The sequence below is a fragment of the Ursus americanus genome, chromosome 35 (genome assembly GCF_024610735.1).
Source record: "Ursus americanus isolate L20-20 chromosome 35, mUrsAme1.1.p, whole genome shotgun sequence".
NCBI classification, from domain to species: Eukaryota; Metazoa; Chordata; class Mammalia; order Carnivora; family Ursidae; genus Ursus; species Ursus americanus.
Window position 1 is genome coordinate 1,852,042 of NC_142161.1, and position 18,342 is coordinate 1,870,383.

Below are 18,342 nucleotides of genomic sequence, written 5' to 3' on the forward strand. Positions count from 1 at the left end.
AGTGGTTCTCAACTGGGGATTTTTTTCCCCCTTCCATCCCCCAGAGAACATTTGGCAATGTCTGAAGACATTGTGGTTGTCACGACACACAGGAGTGCTACAGGCGTCTGGTGGGTAGAGGCAAGCAATGCTGTTAAGCATCCTACAATAATAGTAGGATAGTCCCCATACAACAAAGAATTACTTCACCCCCAATGTCAATAATGCCAATGTTGAGAAAACTGCGATTTTGAGTGTTTGGCGTTGGAAGAATCATCAGGTAAACGGAAGAGGAACCCAAATATAGGAACAGAGGGAGATGAATGAAGATGAATACTGGAAGGTAGTTACATGGACCATTAATTATGGAAACTGTGAATTGGCAGTTAACTGTGATTCTGAATATAAATAATGGACTCATAAATTCTTATCCATTTGGTATTTCTAGATGTGCAAATATGAACAAGTTAATTTACTTCTCTTCAGCCTTAGTCTTCTCATCTGTGAGGAGGAGGATAACCAGAGGATATCCAGATAACCAGAGTACCGTCCCTTACAGAACTGTTGCATAGACTCAGCTAAAGAGTAAAGTGCTTAGTACTTAGTTATGTAAATGTAAGTGGTTTTGGTGGGAAGGATTGCTTGCTTTTTTTTTTTTTTTAAGATTTAATTTATTTATTTGATAGAGAGACAGCCAGCGAGAGAGGGAACACAAGCAGGGGGAGTGCGAGAGGAAGAAGCAGGCTCATAGCAGAGGAGCCTGATGTGGGGCTCGATCCCAGGAGGGTGTCGAGCCGAAGGCAGACCCTTAACAACTGAGCCACCCAGGCGCCCCTGAAGGATTGCTTTCCTGGGGAGGGGAAGTTAATTTAATGCTTAGCAGTAGGAACCAGGCTTCTTATATTTTAATTCCACCCCAAATGCAGATCTGTAAGAAAGGACTGAACCCATGACAGATCGCTTCTCCTAGGACTCCAATTTTCCCATATTAGGTTAGCTCATTCACCTCTTAGAACAGGACATTGTCAAATAGAATTTAAGGAGGTGGTTTAGGGCTCATTTTATCTGTAAACCCTTTTAAGTCTAAGGCTTCTTTTGTCACAGGTCAGTCAGGAGATCCTAGAGTTATTAAATACAACAACAGCCAAGGAACAGTCCATTGTTGAAAAGTTTCGCTCACGAGGTCGGGCCCAAGTACAAGAGTTCTGTGACTATGGAACCAAGGAGGAGTGCATGAAAGCCAGTGATGCTGATCGGCCCTGCCGCAAGCTGCACTTCAGGTGTCTTGGGAGGGAGAGAGGTGGGGTGTGTAGGGCTCCCAGAAGCACTCATTCCTTCTAGTCACTGGGGTTCTGTCTTTCATCCTGTTACTAAATGGTTTTAATGATTTGTCTTAGACCTCCAGATTCTGAAGATGTATTTTCAGTAGTAGTGTTTTGTGGGAGGGAATATAGACGGTGCTCCCAAATAGATGAGAGATTTTTAAAAAATAATGCGCCTTTCTTCTTGCATTAGCAAGGCATCTCTGTCTCTGAAGCCTAGTAGAAGTTAAAGTTCTCTGGAAGGATGATCTTAGTAGAAATAGGAACCTGGGCTCTTAGGTCAGTGTTCTGTTCAGCCCTAACCAGCAAGCCTTTCTTTCCTGTCCTAAGAAAGTTGTCTTTGCTCAGAGAGGAATTAGATTCTTCTTTAGTGTGAATTATGGATTTCCATGTCACCTGCTTCCTTTCTTTGAAAACTCTTGGAGGAAGCTCTCAAGGTAAAATTAGGAGAGGGTAATAAAAGACAAAATTTTGAAACAGTTTGGAACTTGAACTATGGGCTCTAACTCTGGAACACCATTTGATTCTCATTCTCCCTTTTTATTTTCCCAGACGAATCATCAATAAACACACTGATGAGTCATTAGGTGACTGCTCTTTCCTTAACACATGCTTCCACATGGATACCTGCAAATATGTTCACTATGAAATCGATGCCTGCATGGATTCTGAGGCTCCTGGGAGCAAAGACCATACACCCAGCCAGGAGCTTGCTCTTACACAGAGTGTTGGAGGTGACTCCAGTGCAGATCGACTTTTCCCTCCTCAGGTACCTGTCTGCTCAGAAAACTTATTTCAGCTCAGGGACTTCTGAGTAGGGCCGCCGTACATGTAGGAAAGCAGGCATCATCAGCAATCTGTCTTGCTGATTGGGAATGGTGTGGGATATACATATTTATAAGGGATTAGGAAAATCAAATGGAAAAAAGGGACTGGGGCCATGAATCTGAGAGTGAAGGAAGGAAAGATGACCAAATACCACCTCATGCAGTGGATCTGTTGTGATATCCGCTACCTGGACGTCAGTATCTTGGGCAAGTTTGCAGTTGTGATGGCTGACCCACCCTGGGATATTCACATGGAGCTGCCTTATGGGACCCTGACAGATGATGAGATGCGCAGGCTCAACATACCAGTACTGCAGGATGATGGCTTTCTCTTCCTCTGGGTCACAGGCAGGTAATGCAGTTCAAAGATATGTAGGTATGGGCAGATATAGTACAGAGTGAGTACTGGGTGGGAATGAAATCTGGGGTTTTCGTAGCTCTGCTATTAAATGTAAGACTAAGTCAGCCTTTTTTGCTACTGAGACATAATGCCTATTTATAACACAAATGATACCTGATTTCTATTTAACTTCACATTTGTTCCTTGTGAAAGGTAAGGCCATTGAGAATAGATACTGTTTTATGTTTTCATTCTTAGATCCATCCTGTTGCCCTAATGGTGTCTTGCATGTAAATGTTCACTGAATGTCTACTGAAAACACTTCGGTATCTTGAAGGGATAAAAAATACGGACATGAAAGTAGCTGTTTAACCCTTTTCTTTTTAGGGCCATGGAGTTGGGCAGAGAATGTCTGAATCTCTGGGGGTAAGTAGCGATCATTGTGTTGCTTTCTTTTGAAGGAAATAGAAGCGTGATTGCTGTAGTTAGATGTATTCTCTTCTCCCAGAGTATTCCCTGTGAGTCCTTTCCTCTGTAGATGGTACTACCCCCAAAACTGAAGGCCTGATCAAAGCCCTAGTTCTCTTTCTTATGTCCCACAGTTACGAGCGGGTAGATGAAATTATCTGGGTGAAGACAAATCAACTGCAGCGCATCATTCGGACAGGCCGTACAGGTCACTGGTTGAACCATGGGAAGGAACACTGCTTGGTGAGCAGCAGTGGGGCCCAGTTCAATAGGTGGAGGAGAAAGAGGAATTGTTAGACTTCTTATTGAGAAAAAGTTCAAATGCTGGGGGTTCCGTAAGGTAATCTGTTCTCTGTGGTGAGCAGGTTGGTGTCAAAGGAAATCCCCAAGGCTTCAACCAGGGTCTGGATTGCGATGTGATCGTAGCTGAGGTATGTGCTTCCCCAGGCATCCAAACCTTCCACATTATTAGGTCAGGTGTGTTCCAGGTTCATTTGATCATAAATATAAATGGAAAGGGCTAGACTTGCAATTTTTGGTAACTTAAAAGTAACTGGAGCCTTGCTTTCCTAGGTTCGTTCTACCAGTCATAAACCAGATGAAATCTATGGCATGATTGAGAGACTATCCCCTGGCACTCGCAAGATTGAGTTATTTGGACGACCACACAATGTGCAGCCCAACTGGTAAGGCGACCAGGACATAGTAGCCCTCCTGTTTATGGTCAAGGATGGATGTTAGTAGAGCTTTACCTTGTATTTCAATAGTCTAAAAATGGGCTTGAGAGGATTCATAAGCCATCCAAGCTGGTATTTAATGTTTGATGGGCCTCTGCAACATTCACTGGAGACCCAACAGGTTTTAAGACTCCAACCACTGCTCTCCAAAGGGTCTCTACTGAAGATCTGCCTCAGTTATTCTATCGGATGTATTGAATCTGCCCCCTGGTGGTGAAGAATCCATTTACTCTCAACAGTTTTAGCATCTTTCATACTGTTAGTAGAGCTTTGAAAGACATGTTGCTAGGATTCTGTTTATCCAAAGAATACTAATTGGCAGCAACTTGTGAAGTATGCCTGGTTAGGTGTCTCTTTATTAACCCTTAAGTGGTACAAATCCAGCCCGTTCTAACACAAAAATCTGTGCCCAATCCCTAACCAGTCATACTACTCCTCTAATATTCAGGTCTTCTTAAAAAATTGGCATGAATTTTAGGTGAGATGATAGGCAGCCTTAATAAAAGGTATGCATCTTTTAACAATATTAAGCCTTTTAATTCCAGGATTTTTTGGTTTGCCCCTTCTTTATCCTTACTTCAGGATCACCCTTGGAAATCAACTGGATGGGATCCACCTGCTAGACCCAGATGTGGTTGCCAGGTTCAAGCAAAGGTATCCAGATGGTATCATCTCTAAACCTAAAAACCTATAGAAGCATTTCCTTACAGAGCTAAGCACCCACAGCCATGGCTCTGCAGGCTGCACCTGAAGAGTAATATTTGTACACTAGTTTTCTTCCTTATTTAAATAAAAGTTTGTATCGTAGTTGGGATTTCAAGGTCAAATCTGGCTCTGCCACTTAACAGTGTGTGATCTTGTATAACTTATCTCTCAGTAGGATTTCTTGTATGTAAGCTGGGAATGCTACCTACCTCACTGGGTGTTAAGGTTCAAACTAAATGAGTGCATGGAAAGCACTACAATGTTGATTATACTGTATAGGACCACAATGATTAGCTATCAGTACTACGTGAACATCGTAATCAAGAGGGGTCTCTGGGACAGCTATTTCTGAAGGTAAGGTTTGAGTTCACTTCAGGTTATCATCATTAGGACTAACATGCTCTAAATATTTGTTTACTCTTTTACAGCTATGTGGCTTTGCTTGTCTGTTTAGCGTATTTCCAAGAAAAATGAGATAAGCACATCTTAGATTAAATTTAAATAAATGCCTAGGGTGTACAAAGAATTAGCCTATATATTATGTAAGTGAAAACACCTCTAGCCTATTTTTAAAAGATATTTTATCAAACACAAGTGAACACAACTTCTTTAGACTTTGGTAAAACCTCTTATATTAAGGATATAGAGTCCTGCCTTTTACACTTATAAACTGTGGTAAGTGCAAGGATGAGAATCACCGACTACAGAAATAACATTATTTGTAAAGAGAAATAAATAAGAAACTCCCACGTGATGGTATTTTCCCTATAGCCCAGGGTGCCTGCTCTGTTGAAAACTTTTGTTCTCAAAGCAATGTATAGGTGTGATAGCAATCGTTCCTGTTTAAGAGATAACCTTTAATGCAACTTTTTATCCCCTTTAAAATGGATGCACACGGTGTTTTAGCCTAGGCTCAAAGCTGAATATTTTCCCATCATTTTAATAATTGTTTAGGCATGTCCTATGACCATTATCCTGAGTTTCCTCAAACAACCCCCCACCAGCACCACCCCCATGTTCTGCTTATTCATATTCCCTTCACCCTTTCCTCTGCTATTATCACTGGTATCTCTGCCTGTACTTGAAAGTAAAAAGCAATTCCAGATTACAGCAAACTCAGCGGCCTTGCTCCACGGTATGGCCCCTACTGAAGAGATAGAAAAGGGGAGAAGCACGAAGGACCATCATGGGTTGAAATCAGGCACTACCAGAAGCCCAGCTTGTTTTTTAAAAAGAGGCTCTTAGGTTCCCCGCAGATAAGTCTTGACTGGCTTGGAGGACAGGAAGGACTACTTCACAAACACCACTGTGTTTGAATTTCTAGAGGCCACCCAGGCCAAGAAGACGTCCCTAAGAGAGAAGAGAGACACATAAACTTAGAGTTACAGCCTAGTCTTTCTGACTTGTGTCTTAAATAGCTTCGTTAAGATGAAATGATGTCACCCAATACAGATATAAGGGCGGTGGGCCTTAATTAAGCTTAAGCAATCCTGATTCACTGAAGCAGATTTGATGTAGGAAATACCAACACTTTCATAGATAGAGGTAAATCCCAGGAAAATTGGGGAGATGGGCAAAATCTTCAGAACTTATCTTGCCCCAACCACCCACCCCTTCTCCTGCCACACTTAGCACCTTCTTATGCTACTTACCACTTAGCATAATGATTCTCCTCAAATTCTAATCCCTGAGTAGCTGGATTTGCGCTAAGGAGAGAAGCTAAACTCATATCCATAGTCACTAACAGCTTAAGGTGTTACAATTTTTTGAAAGAGCATATGTAACTGAACATAATGTAACCAAAAAGCAAAAACTGCTAATGGTATCATCTTTGTCTATGTGGCAAATGTAAGCTCTTTTTAAGCAGGGGAAGCTTTTCTAGTAGCCTCTATAATCAGACATACATACGGCAGTCTAGTCTACCTAAGGTCAGGGGATGCTGATTACATATGCTCAGGGTTACCCGGTTTTCCTGCAGTTAACTGAGCAATACATGAATTACAAGAAGGGAAACTGTAAGCTCACCTGCAGTGCTTCACCACACATTCATTGCTGCAGTACTCATTGTCCCAGTCCTTACTCACAACAGGAGGGTTCTCGCAGCCGGACCTCACACATCGAGGCTGGGGTGAGAGTGTCACAGGAGACCCACTCACCAATTCAACGTCCATTTGAGAAGGAGACTCAACCTATGAGAGGAAGAGAGCACCAAAGACGAATTAGATTGCTACTTAACTAGCCTGCTAGTCAAATTAACTGGGAGCCAATGCAGTACCGGGTATTACAATCCTTCACATACAGGGACAGAGTTCTAAAAGTGTCCTTGGTGTCCCCCTCTATATGCAGCTTTAGAACTTTGCCAAGCACTGACATGAAGATTCTTCCAATTAGCGGAATGCTGGCCACATGCTAGTACTCTTCAATCTTATCACTGACTTTATTCCACACTTGAATAATACTCCTCTGAAAAGGTCAAAAGTACAGTGTGAGTAGAGTCTGGTTTACCTCAACTAGGACTGGGAGGGCCAAGAGAGACAAAATATGCCATTAGAAAAAGGGAAAGACCTTGGAGATTTCATAGTTTCCTGCTGAAGGGGGGTTATTTTTCTTTAAATGATGGCTTCATTAATTGTGGACCTGGAGTCTCAAAACAGACCCATAATTTATTTAAAATGAGTACTGGTGATGTACAGATTAAAACGAGGGTAATTGGCATCTGTTTATGTCTCTTTGGAAAGATTCAATGATATGAATCCATTTTTTTCAAGCTATCCATCCCCCACTTAAAACATCAAGCCAAGCGGCAGAGATGTAGGAGAAATGGAAGAACTTGTATCTCCAAAGTTCAGGATCCTTGGATAGATACCTCTGAAAAACAACTCTATGCTTAGGCTGTATCCTCTCGCATAGAACTGCGGTATGACTTTTGCCTAATTAAGGGGTGGTCTGTCCCAGACCACCAATGTTTCTCACCAAGAACGCTACAGATTATCTTGGGTAGGACAAGTCACAGTCACAGGGAACTCCTGCAGGAACTCCTGGTTGCCAGACATTAAATGCTTGTAGCAACCTCCACTTTTATTGGGTCAACCAAAATAATTCTACCTAGCTACTGGTATGGAGAAAGACTTGAAAACAGGCTCACCTCAGGAACTACATCTGTGATCATCTCACAGATTGTCTCAGGAGAGGTCTCCTCCACTGTATGGGCCTCAGGGCTGTTGTTCACAGGCCGCTCAGGACTACTTTCCACAGCTGGTGGGACTAAGGTCGTCTGCATTTTCAGAGTGGGTGGGGGGACAATCTTGATCTGCAGAGGAGGTGGCTGTTGCTGTAAATTGATTCGAACCTTCTGAGGTGGAGGCTGTTGCATGGCCTGAAGTGGGGGAGGCTGCTGCAGAATGGTCACTTGCTGCTGAGTGGGGGGCTGAGGCATCTGTTGCAGTGGAGGGGGTTGTAGTCGGGGTGGTGGTAGTTGCATGGAAGCAGCAGCTGCTGCCGCTGCCTGCAACACCGAGCGAGTGACAATTTGGGCTTGTTGACTGGGCTGGATAGTGGCTGTACTGGTTTGGCCTAGTTGGATCCCCCGGGAGGTCACCACTGTGGCTGGGATAACGGTAACCATCCCTCCTTGAGACATAGTAATAGAAGAGGGCAACATCTGTTTGGTAATAATCAACTTGGTGATATTGGGCTGACCGCCAGCCCCAGAAGATGCCTGGTTTGCCACATAGGAGGAAAGAGTGGAGTTAACAACAATGGAAGGGGACAGGGCAGGGGGCTCTGTTGAGGCTGGTGCTGGAGATGCTGGGTCAACAGTAGCCATAGGAGGTGGAGAAGGAGTCTGTGACGGTGGCACTGGATCCAATTCTACTGCTTCCACAGTGGCCTAAAAGACACCCCCCCCCAAAAAAAAGTCATTGGGAAATGTACTCTCTTCCCCAGAACATAGTCACTCTAATCACCTCCCAAGAAAAGATACACAGAGTGGAAAAAAGAAAGAAAAGAGCTGTGGGAGTAAATAAGTCCCTGTAAAAGACTGTGGCAAGGTTTATGTTGGAAACAATAGGAAACCTGTTATATACTTTTAAGATTTTAATACAACATAGTATTAATAGGTCCCACAGGTTTTTGGTGGTATTTACTTCTTATAACTGCTAATAAGTAGCACCAAAAATCTTTTTATTGCTGTAAATAGCGCTCACCTGACACTCTTGATTGTCTTTATATGCAGCCAGAGCCTTCAGATACTCTTTCTTGGCAGCTTCAGTTTTCCTCTTATACACCTACAGGAAAGGGAGAGACTGTTGAAAAAGTCCCGATAGTCCTAGAAAAGACTAATAATTCTGTATTATTTATCAGTGAATGACAATTCATCTCAGTTAAATACGGACAACTTTTTAGTGAATACACCTCTGGAAGCTAGTAATGAAGACAGCCTCCATGGCAGACTTTCCAGTGACCATGCATCTGAAAGTCAGCCAATCAGCAAGACTTGCCAGAACAACTACACTTCTAAAGCTAGCACCAACCCATGCCCACTTTTATAATAAAACAAAACAACAACAAAAAATCCAGATCCAAACATTATATAAGATCAATAGTCTGCTTAGTCTGGGATTGTGTCTGATGGGTATACTCTCCCTTAAGGAATGTGGCAAATTATTTGCAATGATGGCCACAAGAATTCCTCCCATGTTGCATACTTTTTCTTCCATCGACAGCTGAAACCTCTTTCCCCTTCCTTTGAATCTGAGATAGCTCTATGAATTGCTTTGACCATAAGGAGGTGGCTGAAGTGACAGAGATCTTGTTCTAAGTCTGCTATACTATAAGGAAGCCAGTCTAGCCTTTTGAAGGATGAGAGGCCATGTGATGGGCAGGAATCTAAGCCAACAAGTAGCACCCAAAGTCAGACATGGGAACAGGTCACCTTGGCCAGCCATACCAGCTATCATTTGACTACAGCCACAAGAATGAGCCCAGGCAAGAACATCAGAAAAACCATCTAACCAATTCGCATTATCATGAGAAATAATAAACTGCCACTATTTAGAGCTATTGAATTTGTGGTTTGTTGAGTGCAACAGACAGCTGCTATAAGTTATAAATTTCAGTTTTTTGTTTCATATATTAAAGTAGCAGACTCACTTTGACACAAGACCTAGTGAGTCTAGGGCAATGATAATTCTAGCCATCTTCAATGCTAACTATCGTATATTTACATAATATTACAATTTTCATTTATTTTTTGAGAGCAAGCGAGGTGGGGGTAGAAGTGGAGGAGGGGCAGAGAGAGAGAGAGAGAGAGGGAATCTTAAGCAAGCTCCACACCCAGTGCAGAGCCTAATGTGGGACTCAGTCTCATGATCCTGAGATCATGACCTGAGCTGAAACCAAGATTTGGATACTTAACCAACTGAGCCACCCAGGCACCACTATTTTTTAAATCCATATTAAATTTAGAGAGATTAACTATAGTTTTCAAGTTTATACTAGGCCAGTGAGAAAACCATAAACTAAACTCTAAATTCAAACTTAGGCTAGTGGATTTTAGAGATGCAATTTACAAAGGAATGGCCTAATTTTACAAATTGGAAAAAAAATGGGGTTTAGATTCAGTGGATGGCTGTAACTTCTAAGACAAAGTATGATCTGTGAATGCTATTAACAAATAGTCGATATTAAATAAGAACAACTTTAAAAAGTTAAAACTTAGTTTTTTATCCCCTTAAAACTTTCTAGGACATTCACTACCCACTAGTCCCTCCATGTTTTGTTCACCTGTTTTTGCTCCTCTCCAAGACTATCCCACATGGAGGCCACAATTTTTGAAACCTCCCCAAAAGTGGCATTGGGATTCTGTCCCTTGATGGCAGCCTGTGTATCACGAAAGAATAAAGCATATGCTGAAACTGGCTTCTGAGGTTCATTAGGATCTTTCTTTTTTCTCTTCTTTGGGGCCTTCTGCTTTTTTCCTGCTTCCACCACAACTGTCTTCTGGCTGGGAAGTTGCTGCAGGGGAGAAAAGAGAATTACAAAAGGGAAGAAGGAAGTATCATGTCTGGAGAACTGTAAGAAAAGGACTTTTATATGGGGGAACTAACTAGGCACATGGATGGAATTTTCAGAAATGCTAAAAAGAGGCAATAGGTTTAAGACATTAGTAAAGTATGTGAGGACCAATTAGAATGGGGATTGGGAAAAGCATTATAAACTGTAGATTGAGAGGCAGGACCCCATACCCAGAAAAGAGCAGAGGAGATGGCAGGGCAGGAGCAAATAATACTGAGTAGGCTCTGTATGCCAAGAGTTTTATCCCAGAATATCATGGCAGATTTGATTTTGGCAGGGAATGCCTCACCCTCCGGAAATCCTCAACACCATCCTCATGAAGTGAACTAGTAGGTGAAGGGGTGGTTGAAAGACGATCCTCAGGTGACTGGGCAGGTGGCAGGATGGTGCCACCCCCTAAGCTCAAACCAAGTTGAGAACTCAGTTCTGACTGATCAATGGTGGTCAACTGGCTATGCCCCATCAAGCCAGATGTCATGTCTGTCATTGGTACATCAATTGTAACAGGTGGGTTGGCACTATACTGAGTTCCTATAGAATGGTCCAAGTCCTGAGAGAAGCAGAAGGACTAATTAAACACTAAATATAAAAAAACACCACTCTTTCCCCCCACTGAATTCAGGACAGTTTATAACCCTTGCTTATCCAGATTGTATCATTGTTTAAAGACTAAACATCAAGTAATTTATATATAAAGTATATTAAGCTTTTTAATAAAGTACAGAAATTATTAAAGTCACTTCTTTGTATTCAAAAGCCTGTTCTAAAATAATGAAAAATAACCAGAGAAGTCTTAATTTTGGACAAGTTAATTTAAAGAACAAATAAATTATTCAGTAATCTGGAGGTAGTGATGACACATAGGGTAAAGAAAAACTTCCTGTACTCTCCTACAATAATGGTTTTTAAAGTTGCAACACACAGGCAATCAAGAGTAAATAATGCCAATGTTAGAGATGTTTGGCATCAAATATAGTGTGAAGATGTGCTACTGATGAAAATGTGCTGGAAGCCCAATACACCAATTTATAACATACTAATCCACAATTAATACATTTGGTTCAGACTGGTTTTGAATAAATCTCTCAACATGCCAGCTATCACACTCACATTTTTTTTCACACTCACATTTTAATCCTAGGATGTGATGGCAATTATAGAAGGGGAACCCCCCCAAATCATAATCATTTTCATATCCGGGTGAACACTGGACATTTTATAATTTTAAATCATTTTCAAGTAAAATTGATTCAAATGATAAATTTCCGTCAGGGGAAATTAAGTCTTTGTTGGTGAGCCTCTAAACACAGAATGAGAACCAAGTAATATTCAAGTGTAGCAGAGAAGAGAGAGTCATTTTATCTCCCCTAACACCACCAAGCTCACGAGCTTGGGTAAGCTTGATAATGTTTTGCCCCTTACCATGGTCAAGCCCCCACTCAGGAGCCCCCCGCCCTGCTCCATCAAGCCATGGGTCATGCCCACAGGCATGTCCAATGTCTGGACCCCATATTGGGCTGAAAAGCTGCCATCCTGAGAGGAGGAGGGGTCTGCCAGGTCATCAAAGTGGCCAACCACATCTGAGACAGCCAGTGAGGGATCAGAATCCAAGGAGATAGGTGGGATTTCAAATTCCTCATCTCCCAAGCTTGGTGTATGGAATGTCTGTAGGGGGAAAAAGGGAAAAAAAGTTAGTGGGAAGAGGAGGAACCGCATACTGCTAAGTGAAGAACATGGCTGGGTACTGGAGTTTCTCAGCGTACCTTTTTTCAGCCTGGATCCTCTTTTTGTTATCAATTTCTTAGGACCTATTTAATTTTACAGATAAACCTCTCTTCCTCATACCCTTGGTCATATGGCATATACAAGGCTGCCAAAATCAATCACAGTTTTCAGTTTCTTATCTTTGCCATCTCAGTTGTCCTATCATGCTTATTGTTCTAATGAGTGACTCTTTCAGCACTGTTAGTAAGGACCCAGTCTTTATAAACTGTTTTGCCTATGACGCTTAAAAACTCTCCGAAGATTCTAATAGACAGCAGTTATTTTGCAATACACCTGAACTATCAGACCATAGAAATTCACTGTCAACCAGACAATCATACTTTTGACTACTGTTTTTAGGTTCCTTTGAAGCAAATCCTAAAAAGTACTGTCACGGGAATGATATCCTCTTCTAAGACATCTACACTTAAGAATTCCAGCTTAGAAATCATGATGTTAACAACAATTAAGATTACGATTTGTACAGCATTTTTGGAAAGCCCAACAATGCCAAGATAAGGTTAATACCGAGGAGAAAAACCTTCATAAGAGCTACAGCCAAAAGGCAAACTGATTCTCTAACATTCCTAGTCTTGCTCTAACAGAGCCTTTTCTGCAAGAGAGGAAGAAAAAGATTAGCTTGCTATAAAACCCAATTCCTTCCTCTGAATTCAACTACAGTAACAGACTCTTACTATACTGAATGGGTCTACCATTAATGGAGCTAACAGACCAATGTCTGAGCTAAGATACATTAAATGCTGTGGTTCCTTTTTGACACTAAAAAACTAAAATGGTGACATCTGCAGCAAAAGCATTATAAATACTTGCAAGAGACTTTGGTGTCAGGTCTGGATTCAAGTTCCAGCTCTGCCACTTACTAAAGGACTCTGAAGGGGTTTTCCTCATTTATAAAATGAGAGTTCTAACAGTACTCTCCTTATATTGTTATTTTGTTTAATAACTATTAATCATTACTATTAATGATAATATCCTAATTATTATTAACTTGTGACCCGATAATCTATAATTATAGATAATTGGAATTTTAGAAACTTTAAATTCAACCAAACTATCACATTGCAGAGTAAATATCAACTGATTGAAGATCAAATTCAATAGGTACCCACATTTTCCCCCCATGATTAAACGATGCATTAAGAGTTCCTCAAGGTTATTATAGACCCAGAAAGGGTCTTGTTAATATCATTTTTATTTTTTTCTGTTTGTTTTATTTAAGTAACCTCTCTACCCAACGTGGGGCTTGAACTCACAACCCCGAGATTCACTCACTCTTCTGACTGAGCCAGCCAGCTGCCCCACCATTTTTATTTTAAAGAAGACATTGCTAGAAAGAAATTTCCAGCTAGTAGAAACTAGGGAGAAAAAGAAAGTATGTCTGTGAAATGCCTAGTCTCTCTGAATCACTTTGGCAAACTGAAAAAAAGTTTCCCAGAAGAAAAAAAGATATGTACTTAGCTTCCTTTCTACATTTTCCTCCTCCAAGATCCTTAACATGGTAAAAATTTGGTAGTTATCTGAGATGTAAACATGAGAGTGGCACAAGGAACATAAGAACAAGCAGTTCTTGATGGGAAAAACTAAAAATCTCCCAACAACTGAACTTTTCTCAGTACACAGCTCATAATTCTTGCATGAAAGTTCTGAACTTCAGGTCCATGACTCTTTCTGAAATTTGAGTTTAGGTTCATGTGAGATTTTTCAAGAAGAAGAGTACAAAGACTTCTACCAAATTTTCAAGCAAATAAAGTTATGGGGATGGGAAAAAGGATCAGGGGAAACATTTACTGTACTAGATCAACAGTTGTATGATAGTTTTCAATTTTTTACAAGATACAGATTGTTTTGACAAAGCAAAAGATGCCTATCCTTTTCTGCTTAATAAAAGACAGCTCTGCCAAGATATGAAAATGATACTATTTGTTAAAGAGAACGGAAAAAGAGTAAAAATTCATATCCCAAACAAGCGACCAGTGTTCTGTAAAGGACTACCCCTCATAAACCATCTGGAGTGCTCTCATGGACTACACTAAAAAACGAGACATGCAGAGATTCCATTGTATCGCATTAACAAGGCATTCTTTCTGTGCACCACCCCCTGGGAATGTGGAAACAGCTTTGTTATTCAGTATCCATAGCTTTCATGTTGTTTTTTTGGGGGGGGGTTGTTTTGTTTATTTGTCTCTTCCCTAAGTAAAAAAAGTAAAATAATAGCAATGATCAAGAATACAGAGGGATAAACTACAGGCTAGAATAAACACAAGAGATTCACTCTAAAGCTCTTTTCCTACCACAAATAATCGATAACATTAATTATGGGGAAAAACCAATAATGAATATCTAGTTATTTTAGTGGATCTACTACATAACTAGATCATACTCTACCACATATAAAACCAAGATAAAACTGTAGCAAATATTCAGGTAAAAATAAGTGATTTCAACCGAGAAGGAGAAAACAGGAACATGATGTAGCTACCCTCTCATTCAGTCTTCTTTTCCTTCTCTGTTAAATTCATGGGCCATTTTGAAGGAGGAAACAATTTGGGAATTACAGTTTATAAACAAGGATGCTCAACTATTTAGAGAACCAAAAAATTTAAAAAAAAAAAAAAAACATGTTTCTCTCTTCTCCTGAGATTTCCCCATGCCAAAACATATAACCCGGTATTTCTTTAAATAGTTTGTGTAGATTACTCATTTTAAAAAAATTTATTTTAAACCAACACTTATTTACTCACAGTACACTGGTACAATGGATCCTTAAGATAATTCATTGTTCTTAAAAAATGCTATGAGTGAAAAATTTTAACTATTCAGCCTGAAATAATTAACTGGTTCTAATATAAAAAGTACTTTTTCTAATAAAAAATAGGCATCTTTATATTATTTCCTGAAAGTGCTCAAAGCACAGTATCATTGTATAAGAGCCAACAAGAATGAGGAAAGCAGAAAGATTAAACTGTCTTCAAATAGAACTTCCCTGTCTCAAGTAATGCTCTAACAGATCCTAAGCCCTCCTCTCTGGATACTTACTCCTTAGAAATTTTTAGTATTATTTCTTACTTAGGTATAACTTAAGTGCACAAATTTAAAGTATATAGCTCAAAGAATTTTATATCTGTAAGCATCCAATTAACCATTACCCAGATCAAAGATACAGAACATTTCTATCACTGTAAAATAATTTGTCATATTCCTTCCCAGTCAGTACTCTCCTTTCGATAACAAGTATCACTATTGTGATTTCTATTACCATAGTTTCACATTCCTTATATTCATTTAAAAAAATGAACTTAAATAGTGTCTACTCTTTTATGTCAGGCTTTTTACTCAACGATATATTTTGGAGATCACCCAAGGTACATTTATTAGTAGTTGAGGTCTTTTTTTATTGCTGTGTAGTATCCCTTTTTACAAAAGTACCAGTTTATAGACATTTGGGTTATTTCCAGTGCTTAGCTATTATGAGTAAAATTGCTGTGAACATACATGTTTTTGGTGAATATATAAACTCATTTCTCTCAAGTGTACATCAAGGAGTAGAACTGCTGGGTCATAGGGTAGGTAGGTATATGTTCATCTGTAGCAGATACTGCCAGTTTTCCAAAGTGATTGAATCAGTTTACACTTTAATCAACAATGATTAAGAGTTATCTACTTCCTTGCAAAATCTTGTGATTGTCAGTGTTTTTAATTTTAACCATTCTAGTGGGTATACAGTCATGCTCATTAATTTTAACTGGCATTTCCCCAATGAGTGATTATGACACTCTTTCATATGCCTAATGGCAATCTGGATACCCTCTTTTGTGAAGTGTGTGTTCAAATCTTTTGCCCATTTTTAAACTGGATTCTTTTACTCTACATAAATATTTGATATATCCTGAATATGTGTCAGATATGTGTTAAAATATTTTCTCCCAGTCTGTGGTGTACCTATTTAATTTTTTACTGATGTCTTTTGATGAAAAGCCGTTCCTAATTTCAATGAAGTCCAATTTTTTGATTTTTTTTTATGATTAGTACTTTTTGGACAACTATCTTTTTTCTTGCAAGAAATCTCTAAATGTCACTCTTTTTCTAAAAGAAAAAGTTAAAAAATATCACCTTTACCTAGTTCTAAGTTATATTGGGGGTGGTTCACAATAAGACCAGGTGCAACAAAAACCACAAACCAACTGAAATAAAGGTCAAAAAAAAAAAAAAAAAAAAGATGGGAAGGGAAGATGAAGTTGTAATGAGAAGAACTGTTAGCAACGACAAAGACCTAAGCTAAAGGAAGACACTGAAATTTAATTGTGAGCTTCTTGGCAAAATAGTTTTGTTTTTTTAAAAATTTCTTCAAGTCATAAAAAAACAAAGGATAACTCAAACCTGGAAAGTTTCTTGATGAGACCAGTGTGAAATTTACCACACTCTAAATTTAAATCTGATTCAGAAGAAATTGGCAATGAAGCACATTCATGTGGATGAGGCCAATGTGAGATTTACAACACTCCAAACAATGAAATTAAACCATGGAGATATTCAGAAGAAACTGGCAATGAGACTGGAAAGCAAAGAGATTTAGTTTTATATCATTTCTAAATCTGTTGTTCATTTGAGCCACACTTTCCCCTCCTTAAGAGAATAACAATAACCAATAATGGCAATAAAGAAATCAAACTAGCAACTGTCCCTTTTCAATCTAATTCTCATTCACGAAAATATTAAGGTTTAATACAGGATAAGCCTACTCAACAGCAACTGATAATTCTCAGGCCAAAACAAACAAACCAAACAAACAAAAAACCCACTAATGCAAGTGGTTAACATCAGTTTTGGGCGGGGGGAGTACTAAAATTCTCAAAAAAAGACATCCTAGGCTCAAGACTAGTTTTTCAAAGATCGGGAAATTTATTTTTTTTCTGTTCCAAATCTTTCTATTTTGCCCTGCAATCTATCTAAATCTAAAATCTAAACAAGTGATATGTATCTATATTATGACAATATTTTAAGGAAAGCTTTTTCACAAATACTAAAGCACCTCATCATAACCATTACTTCTACTTCACAACATCATAAGAAACTATTATTACAGCCATTTGACAGCGAGGGAATCTGTGACATATAAAAGTGAAGTAACCTGCCCAAACTCTGAGTCACTGGCAAACAGAAACACATGTTGTACTCAACTCCATGTTTTCTGGCAACTATTTCCTTTCATCCTGTCACTAGCAAAACAAGCTTGTAGGTAAACATAACTACTATTTTTTTTTTTAATCCTCGAGTAGGAAGTTTAAGTGAAACAAAGACCCTACAACAGAGCTAGTTCCAAGAATGAACACGTTTACAGTTAACCCCTTAAGTACTCCTCCCTTACCCCAATTTCTTTAGCTATAGTATTTCCTTCCCGCTGTGATGCCCATAGATTGTTGTAGTTATTTCTCCCCAATGAAAGGAAACAATTCCACCCTGTCTTCCAGTCCAGAATCACTCTGAAATGGGTTAGTTATTTCCAAAGTCCTGCTTTTCTGATGACAGCAGCTTCCCGGGCCTTCCCCTTAGTCTGCACAGGCTCTGGAAGCAGCTGCCACTGTTCTCTAAACACCAACCGTGGCCCCTGGTTCCCAGTCCCCGGCCCGGGCGTCCGCGCTCTCCTCCCCACCGCCCTCCCCCCCACAGCGTCGGCAACTCGTGCTCACCTCGGCCCCTGACAGGAAGGGGTGCGAGGGCCCTGTGATCGTCAGGTAATTGTCATTTCCTCCGGGAAACTGGAAACCAAAAGAAAGCCGCGGGGATAAGTTAGGGGGAGTAGGGAGTTAGCAAGGAGCGACGGATTCTGTCCCCGACATTCTGACAACACTCCCAAACCCCGCTCTCTTCTCCCCTCCCCTCAGCCGCCTCTCCGCCCGGCTTCCCGTCTCTGCTTCCACTCGGTAGGCCGCGCTCTCTCGCCAGCCTTCTTAACGCTCAGGTTCCTACCTCCATCTTCACACAACGGCTACCACCGTCTCAGTTCCCTCATCGCTCCCACCGCCCCCACCGGACTCGAACTGCCGTCACTTCCGCAAGGACGCGCGTCGCTCTCCGCTGATTGGAAGGAGAGCCGCGGGGCTGTT

At 40.3% G+C, this 18,342-nt stretch overlaps 2 protein-coding genes across 2 annotated transcripts in view; one reads left to right on the top strand and one right to left on the bottom strand.

Moving 5' to 3' along the window:
• The window catches only part of METTL3 (methyltransferase 3, N6-adenosine-methyltransferase complex catalytic subunit), a 16,707-nt gene extending 12,227 nt beyond the window's left edge, over positions 1-4,480 (top strand). The window contains exons 4-11 of the mRNA XM_045784844.2: positions 1,084-1,259; positions 1,854-2,070; positions 2,293-2,480; positions 2,856-2,894; positions 3,071-3,179; positions 3,302-3,367; positions 3,510-3,622; positions 4,256-4,480. Coding sequence (XP_045640800.1) covers positions 1,084-1,259; positions 1,854-2,070; positions 2,293-2,480; positions 2,856-2,894; positions 3,071-3,179; positions 3,302-3,367; positions 3,510-3,622; positions 4,256-4,367 — 1,020 coding nt within the window. The 3' untranslated portion in view covers positions 4,368-4,480. The remainder of the gene's footprint in view (positions 1-1,083; positions 1,260-1,853; positions 2,071-2,292; positions 2,481-2,855; positions 2,895-3,070; positions 3,180-3,301; positions 3,368-3,509; positions 3,623-4,255) is intronic.
• TOX4 (TOX high mobility group box family member 4) lies at positions 626-18,336 on the bottom strand. Its single transcript, XM_045784843.2, has 9 exons — positions 18,206-18,336; positions 17,926-17,994; positions 11,876-12,118; positions 10,743-11,003; positions 10,163-10,393; positions 8,584-8,664; positions 7,524-8,267; positions 6,404-6,567; positions 626-5,728 (listed from the first exon to the last, which is right to left on the bottom strand). The coding sequence occupies exons 1-9, from the start codon at positions 18,209-18,211 to the stop codon at positions 5,668-5,670; spliced, it is 1,860 nt and encodes a 619-aa protein (XP_045640799.1). The 5' UTR covers positions 18,212-18,336; the 3' UTR covers positions 626-5,667.
• Positions 18,337-18,342: the final 6 nt, after the last annotated feature.